This window comes from Populus nigra, chromosome 19 (genome assembly GCF_951802175.1).
Source record: "Populus nigra chromosome 19, ddPopNigr1.1, whole genome shotgun sequence".
Taxonomy (NCBI): Eukaryota; Viridiplantae; Streptophyta; class Magnoliopsida; order Malpighiales; family Salicaceae; genus Populus; species Populus nigra.
The window spans coordinates 6658264-6666823 of NC_084870.1; the positions used below are offsets into that span (position 1 = coordinate 6658264).

The 8560-nt window shown below is 34.1% G+C and overlaps 1 protein-coding gene across 1 annotated transcript; it reads left to right on the forward strand.

Moving 5' to 3' along the window:
* Window positions 1–3009: 3009 nt before the first annotated feature.
* Window positions 3010–7115, forward strand: LOC133679727 (agamous-like MADS-box protein AGL15). The gene is made up of 8 exons (XM_062102410.1): window positions 3010–3471; window positions 4642–4717; window positions 5629–5693; window positions 5785–5884; window positions 5991–6032; window positions 6282–6323; window positions 6423–6598; window positions 6889–7115. The coding sequence occupies exons 1-8, from the start codon at window positions 3290–3292 to the stop codon at window positions 6974–6976; spliced, it is 771 nt and encodes a 256-aa protein (XP_061958394.1). The 5' UTR covers window positions 3010–3289; the 3' UTR covers window positions 6977–7115.
* The last annotated feature ends 1445 nt before the right edge of the window (window positions 7116–8560 follow it).

Genomic DNA, 8560 nt, shown 5'->3' on the forward strand with positions numbered 1-8560 from the left:
TGACTCCTGTTGGTGTCATCTGACCTGCTCTGAAAAGTAACCAAAATGCTGGCATTGTTGGGTAAGAACTTCTAATACAGGCTTGTAGATACGTTTACAGTTTAAGAATCCTGAGTTTATTGTTGAAGAGGATAGAAAGAAATTGCTTTCAAGTACTAGGCACCAAACTTTTGATGTAGATACGATCATTCTTTCGCTGGGTCATTTCTAATTTCTTGATGGAAGAAATGGTCAGATAGTCATTTTTTCTCCATGAAGAAATCCAAGCCACCAATGTTTTAGAGATTTCACAGGCATGATGTGCTATGCCCGCCTTGTTTGGCCCTATGTTGTTGGGCCTACTGTCAGGCTCTATATTTTAATTATTTTTTAAATTTTTTTTATGGTTTTCAAATAATATTATAGGTTTTTATAATAAATTAATATATTTTTTCAATTATTATGTATTTGATATTAAAAACAACATGAATATTAAATTAAATTAATATTTATTTATTTATTATTTTTTAATAAATCTTTTGTATTGTTTTATCACATTTATCATTTTTTCTATCTTTAATCATATATAAAATACTAAGACTTTATTTTATTAATTTTACTCTTAAGATCATGATAAGTTTGTATTTAGAAAACAGTAATACATGTTTTTCTTTAACACAATCATATATAAATTAATAAGAAAACCAAGTTTAGATCGGAGAAATACAATTTTTTCTTCTCATTTTAAATGACTGAAATTTTATTTTTAGTACAGTATATAAATTATTATTTTGGTTAAAAAATATATTACCATCTAATCAAATAAACATCTTGACACGGCATAATAAGATCATATATGTTAATTTACATTTGACTATAGATTTATTTTATTAAAAGCATGCAATGAATTTTGGTTTTACACTTCAAATATTTCTGAAAAATAAAATTAACATGACCTGCATATTTTATTTTTTACGAAACTCTTGACCCGACTGTAGAAACGGCTTCGTCTCCAAGATAGAGTCATGGGAAGAACAGATACAGCAGTTACACCTTTTGCTCTAAAGTAGCCAAAAACACTAAATCTGGAAATTAATTTAAATCCAACGAGGACCAGAAACCACATTTACAGCAAGCATCAGTTACAGTATTGAAAGAACTCCCAGGTCGTCTTCTCCACTACAGCCAAAATGGCAGCCCGGAACACCGTGCCTTCACGAGTAGCCTTCACTATCTTTGGCAGTGCTTTTACCAAATCCAGCAAGAATAAATAAATCGCTGCATTAAGTGCAGTACAGACACAAGAAGCATTAAACCCTGCAAACAGCGAAAGCAATTTACTATCCTCCCCTTAAATTTGGTAAACAATGAATATAAAAAGAAAGAGTAGATAAATTGGCATAAAAGGGTTCTCTTCCCTCTATCTCTTTTTTCTTCTTTTTTTTTGCCCCTTGGAAAATAGCAAAGAGATGCAAAAAGGCTACACGACGCTGCTATTTATGGTATATTATCTGTAATAAATGGCGGTAATGAACTAGGGCACTAAATATAGAATAGCCTTGAACAGTGCAAACTCTGTAGATTTGGAAGATGCGCTAGTAACTAGAAACAGTGTTTTATAGCTAAATAAAATGGTATTTTAGAATTCTAAAATAGTTTAGTAAAAGTTTTGGAAAAATAATATATATTAAAAAAATTATATAGTTTAAATACAATCATTATATCCAAAAACCATGCTCTCCCAATTCAATTAATATGTATAAAAAACCAATTCAAATTTTGATGAATATTCAATGATTGAAAATAAAATACAAGATACAATGACTAATAAAAATTAAGACACCAGAAACATACTAAGGTTTTATTTTCTACACACCTATTATTATTATGAAAATCTTGACTAGAAGATTCTAAACACACCTTAAAAGACCATCAAACATGGTTGTAATTTGTTAGAGGTTTTATTCGGGGTTAATTTTAACCTCCTCTCATGTTTTTTCAAAGTGTAGTTATAATTGTTTCGTCGAGATTTTTTTAACGATATTAGATGTGTCGAAAATAAAGTCTCAGTGTGTCCCAGGTAACCCATTCATTCTTTTCTTTTTTTCCTTCCCCCATTTCTGCCATGCCATCTTATCTTTCTTTTCTTTTTTGGCCACTACATTTTCAATCCTATCTTTTGGTCATTGAATCTTCATAAAATATTTGATTGATTTTTGTTGGGGTTAGTTAATTTGCAAAAGAAAAACATTCATAAAACAATCACTATTTCAAGTAACGCTTGTGTAGAAAAATATATTCTGAGATGTGACCACCATTTCAAATAACACCTATGTATAAAAATGATATTCTAAAACACGATTTTATTTAATTTGTGTTATTTTTTAAATATTTTTTCAACCTATCTTATTTTTTCAAAAACCTTGACCAAATCATGCTATTTTTCAAAAATAAAAGCTTAAAATACACTATATAAAAAAAATTAGATCTCAATACAATGAATAAAATTACTAAATTAGATCTCTATACAAGGAATTGCCCGAAGGACAAAACATGTGGATCCTATAAAGTTGACGAGAGACCATTATAATAATAATATATTATTATTTTTTTTTAAAATTATTATTATAGTAAAAATCACTATCTAAATCTAAGAATTATATACCCAACCCATTTGCAAAAACAATAGCGTGAACAGTAAGATGCGTTAGTAACTAGAAACAAGATTTTAATAGCTAAATAAAAGCTTAAAATACAGTATAAAAAAAAAACTAGACCTCTATACAAGGAATAAAATACATACAAAAGAACACAATTAGCAATACTACTGCTAAAATTACTAAATACAGCAAAAAAAATAAAAAATAAAATTGAAACCTCCCTAACGAGGAGGCTATACAAAGGAATTGCCCAGAGGACAAAACTTGTAGGTCCCACAAAGTCTATCAGCACCTAACCACTTCCAAATGTGGCAAAGGAATCATGCAGCAACACTCTCTCTAGATAGGAGGAGTACAGAGCCATGCAAACTCGCCGTTTGTAGCCCCCCCTCTCCCTCTCAGGCCATTTGTGTCAATAAAAACGCGCTATCTCTCTCTCTCTCGACCCTCTTTCTCTTCTCTTTTCTATATTTAGCAACCCAAAATAAAGCCCCTTTCTTTTTATCTAGAGAAATTAAGAAAGAAAGTCCTTTGCTTTTCTTTTAAAACCTGACCATCGACATCGGTTCTTGATTTCAAAGACTCAGGTTTTTTGGTTTCTTTGGGGTTTTTGATCAATTGGGTCTTTGTGTTTTCAAGAGAAAATTATAATGGGAAGAGGAAAGATTGAAATTAAGAAGATTGAGAATACAAATAGCAGGCAAGTCACGTTTTCAAAAAGAAGAGCCGGGTTGCTTAAAAAGGCTCAAGAGCTTGCCATTCTCTGTGATGCTGAGGTTGCTGTAATTGTTTTCTCAAACACTGGCAAGCTTTTTGAGTTTTCCAGTTCTGGGTATGCATGTATAATCTCTGTTTTCTTCCCCCCAAAATATTGCTCATTGAGTAAAAATAAGTTCTTTTTGGTAAATTTTTGGTATTTATGAGTATTTTTAGGTGATTGGATGTGTTACCTGGTGATAGCATAACTTCGTTGATTTATGTTGTGATTTTGGAGTCCATTTTAGCTATTTTACTTTTTTTTGCAGGTTTTTTAATAAAAAAATAGTGTGTGTGTATATATATATATATATATTTATTTCGTATTGATGAGCTTTTAGTTTAGTTTTTATTTTGTGAACTTCATAAATTAACATTAACATGATTGCTTTTTAAATTACTGTCACAATTTCTTTTAATTAAGTGGTTAAATAGTGGAATCATGTTTTTAGCATTTTTTTGCATGCGACTTTGGATCATATCTGCTGTCTGCTGGAATGGTTTTCTCTGAGGTTTTCTGAGAAAGATTTTTGCAGGGTTTTAGCTTACATTGATTCACGTGCATTTGTTGTCGTAGGTTGATAGAGATACCTTTTCCTATAATTTTTTTTTCAGATTTAATTAAGTCGATTTACAAAATGGGGATTTTTTGCAATGTATGCAAAAGGATTGACGTTTTGGGTTTTTTCTTCACTTTAATGGATCCGTTTTTGGGTGCTCTGTTTTCTAAAGATGTTTTGATGAGCAGCACATTATTGTGCCCGTGAATTTATTATTTAGTACATCAGTAGATCCTAAAAAATATCTCCCCGTGGTGTAATCCTGGAAAATAAAGTAACGAAGCAAGTTAAACTCTCGCCTGTATTATTTAACTTTGTGGAGTTGTGGCTTCTGCATGGAAATTCTTGATCTCTATGATTTTGCTCTCGTACTTTCAGGAAATGAAGGACATTTAATCTATTGAATACTGACAGGTTTCAACCTTATGTTCTGCTTCTTTAGTCATGGATGTTTCGAATGTTTCCTTCCACTTTCCTTTTCAACCTCTTCTCAAAATGTTTTATCACTCTGTTTTATTGTGTTTCATTTGTTTATTTGTCTAGGGAAAAATCTATGTTCCTTGAGTTCTTTCAAGTGTTCGTCAGTTTGCTTTTATCTAAAGCATTCTCAGCTAAAACAACGACAATACCTAGAACATGTAGGTGACGGAAAGTACTAAATTTCTCTTATTGGTCTTTTTTGGCAGCATGAAGAGAACACTTTCGAGATATAACAAGTTCTTAGATTCCCCAGAGCAGCCTAAAATAGAATACAAGGCTGAGGTAGTCTTCGATTCATGTTTTCACTAGTACCTTATGTTCTTGTGTGTTTGTGCATGCTGGTGGCATGCCTACTTAAAAAAAGGTGGTGTTATTTTTGTTTCCTCTTATTTTTCGTTCTTCTGATACCTTGTCTCTTCCTTTTCTATGCTAGCATGGGCTTATCAAATTCAATTTTTAGAGAATTTATTTTGGAGAGGAGAATTAGATGTGAATACAAGCAATTCCTTTCGTAGGCATTAAAATTTTTCTTGGTTAGTTTTGATAACAAGCTCCATGTTATGCAATGCCTTAAAGATTGAAAGATTCTTAGGCATCCCTACCAAATTTATGATGTTTGATGACTTTTTTCCTGAATAAGCTTTGTTGTGAAATTGTATGCAAACTATCTATGCCCGCCAGGTTAAAACGAACAGTGTAAGAGAAACAAATACTAACTTGTTCCCTCTGTTTTGACTTCTACATTTTGGGATCCCCACAATGTTTGATAAATAGCCTCAGGCGAGATTGTTGATTCGGATATGAAGTAAAATTATCCATCGGCTTCATTTACCTCTGGATTTAGGGATCATACAAAAGGAGGAACCTAGAGCATTGCTAGCAGGATCATCGTCCCCCCCAACCCACCACGCAAATAAAAGATGTACTATGGAAATTTAAGGAGAAATGCTTTCCAATAGTAGAGTTAAAACAAAACACTAAGACAAAAATATCTCAAATTGGAAACGCTGGAGAAAATTAATGAGACTTTGCACTTGCTTTCTCCCTTTTCACCCCTTAGCACTCGCAGAATATCATTCAATGTGCTTGTTTTGTGGTTTGCGCACGTATAAACTCTGCTTTTTGGATGAGATTCGTTATCAGGTGGAGCAGCTTGTTTTGGTTAATTTTTTCTACTGTACATTCTTCTTCAGAAACCAGATTTGAAAGAGGTCGATGTTCTAAAAGAAGAAATTGCAAAGCTACAAGTGAAACAGTTGTATGTCTGCACTAAATTATTTGATTGTGTTAAATGTAGCTTTTGGAATTATGCAAGATCTTATTGTCTGTCTCTGATTCTGAACTTATAGGCGACTTTCGGGAATGGACCTGACTGGATTGAGCTTAAAAGAATTGCAACAACTAGAAAATCAGTTAAATGAAGGGTTGTTATTCGTGAAAGAGAAAAAGGTTCTGCTGTATTTTTCTTCTTTTGCTTATCCAAGTTTCGTTATGAAAGCAAAATTGGGAGATTTTTGGTTGTTGTGGTAAATTACCACAAGTTTTACCTTTGCAGGAGCACTTACTGATGGAACAATTAGAGCAATCAAGAGTACAGGTAATTAGAGCTCTTAATGAAGCATGTTTTCCTTTGACCTAAATCCTTTTTTTCTTAGACAATGTACATTATGATACTCTCCTGTCCTTCTGAATTTTGCAATCATTTTCAGAAGGGAAAAAAAATACTTGCTGAAAATTAATTTTTGTTATATATTGTCATAGATTTTTTGGACTAAGGTTATGATCCATCCTGTTATGAAAACTGATACTCTTTTTCAGAGTACTTCATTTAGTTTTTGGTTTCCAGGAACAGCGGGCCATGCTGGAGAATGAAACTTTGCGCAGACAGGCAAGGATTGTTTTCCGATACAAATATTAGTTTCTTTCTTTTCTTTGAAAAGTCTGATATATATAATGGAATGTACTGTTTATTCTTTACATTTTGAAGATTGAGGAGCTTCGAGGTTTCTTTCCATCAACTGATCATCCAGTCCCAACTTATCTTGAATACTATGCGACAGAAAGGAAGAATCCTCCCATAGACAATGGCGCCACAAACCCTCCTGTAGCCCACTATATTTGCTCCATTGAGAAAGTCGATTCAGACACAACTTTGCATTTAGGGTATGCTGTTTTTCTTGCATTATTCACCCTCTATCCTCTATCTGACTGGCTGCATGCGGCTGCCTGTTGTTTCCTTTTCGTTTAGGTGATTTTGTATATAGATATGGACTTAACTTTCTTTTCATACCTTCCTTCTGGTAGCAGTGGATTCAATCTCTCTTTTATTTACACGGATTCAGTCTCATTCTCTCTTTCACAAATGATTTGAAAGGGTAGCCTGATCAAACTATTGTTGCGTATAGCTACTATGTTACTGGTTCTCATTCTCATATACGCTCTACGTTTCCCAGGCTGCCAACTGACACCAATCGCAAGAGGAAAGCACTAGAAGGAGAAAGCCATTCCACTGATTCAGATAGTCGACCGAGCCTGCTGTAAATTTATCCTTCTTGCCGTTCTCCTGTAATGTTAATATAGCCAACAAAACTGAAAAGAATATGCCGCAGTTGACTAAAGTTTCTCTTGAGACATCAGTTTGGCCAATCAAAAGAAAATCATGAAAATAGTGGGTTGCGGATATTGCTTTTATAGGAGAAAGACTGAACTTTCCAGTGAGGCAGAAAGAAAAGAACTGTAGTTGGTTTGCCTAAATTTGAAATGGCATGTAGTGCCTAGTTTCTTGCAATGACTAAAATGATGAACTTAGCTTTTCCATATAGTAGATGAGACGAAGGTTTACACTTCTTCATCCAATCATTTGAACTTGTTGTGAGACTAAAAAATGCCTTGATATCTTATTGTTACCAAGCATTGCAGTGATGACTTGAGCCTGGGCGAGCCACCTGGGTGGGAACGCCTCTAACCTGCTACGCTACACCCCTCTCTTCGTTATTTTCCAGCCTGTTAATAGATGTAGAAACCTGCATCGCATCTGCTCTTACTGGAAAAATATCGAATGTGTGGATGAGATCATGGAGACAATTTTCACAAGTATTTAATAATTCATAGTTCATAACAACGTAAAAAGGCGTTCTGCCACTTACAAATGATTCTATAGCTACAATCAGAAAATAATACAATCAAATAATACAACCTATATACAGAGGATCAACATGACTATTGTTTCGTATGTCGAATGCCATCAAGCAATTCATTTCTTCCAGCCAATATTTTGGAGAAGAGAGAGTTTACTTCCTTGTCCAAACCATCCAGCAGCTGCTCGAATGCTTTCAATCTTCTCTGCATCTCCTCAGCTCGATAACTTTCCTTTTCATTAGCTGTGGCCGCTGCAATACAATCCGCTGCTTCTTTCAGCTCTTTAACCTCCTTTAACACAATCCCTTTATCCATTACTGCTTCAGAAATACTCATGTCCAGTTTGATCACTGAAGAGTTAGAGAACATCCCAGTAGTCGATTTTCTCATCTCCAAGTATGCCTTAGCATCACCGGACAGACCAGCCAACAGAACATAACATACCCAGAATCCTACACTCTTTAATTCAATCAAAGCTTGATCAATGATCCATTCCTCACCAGAGCAAGGTCTATCTTTCTCATCGTCAATGTTGTCTTGGCCTTTGAAATTCTTGATTGAACTGTTGAACTTGATTGCCTTGATATGCTCAATTGCCGAAGAAGGTGAACTCTTCACGAGGCTCAAAGAATGAGCCAAAGAAAGCCGAACTCTTTCTAAATGAGACAGAGAAGAGCTAATAGAGTTAAGAAGATCCAGCAAGCTCAAGCTATACTTGAGATATTCTTCAACAGACTGAGACTTCCATTTGCTCATATGGTAGTCTATATCCACAACCAGCTTTGCAAAAGCTTTATTGATGGAGGGTATAAGCTGAAAACATTGTAGAACCCATGAGAAGGACAGGGTTTGTGACCCGGGCTTCAAATCCAAGCACAATTGGTGTACGCAATTTGAAACATCGGATCTAAAAGCCTGTAAAGAAGCAGATAAGGCTTCTGGTTGCTGGTGCTGATGATGATTCTCCATCTTGGAGTATAGCTTGCT

Excerpts from the sequence above, each read along its gene's own strand:
- LOC133679727 (XM_062102410.1), top strand. The coding sequence starts at position 3,290 with ATGGGAAGAGGAAAGATTGAAATTAAGAAGATTGAGAATACAAATAGC. Across the intron at positions 4,718-5,628 it reads AAATAGAATACAAGGCTGAG|AAACCAGATTTGAAAGAGGT; the intron begins GTAGTCTTCGAT and ends ATTCTTCTTCAG. Across the intron at positions 5,885-5,990 it reads TATTCGTGAAAGAGAAAAAG|GAGCACTTACTGATGGAACA; the intron begins GTTCTGCTGTAT and ends TTACCTTTGCAG.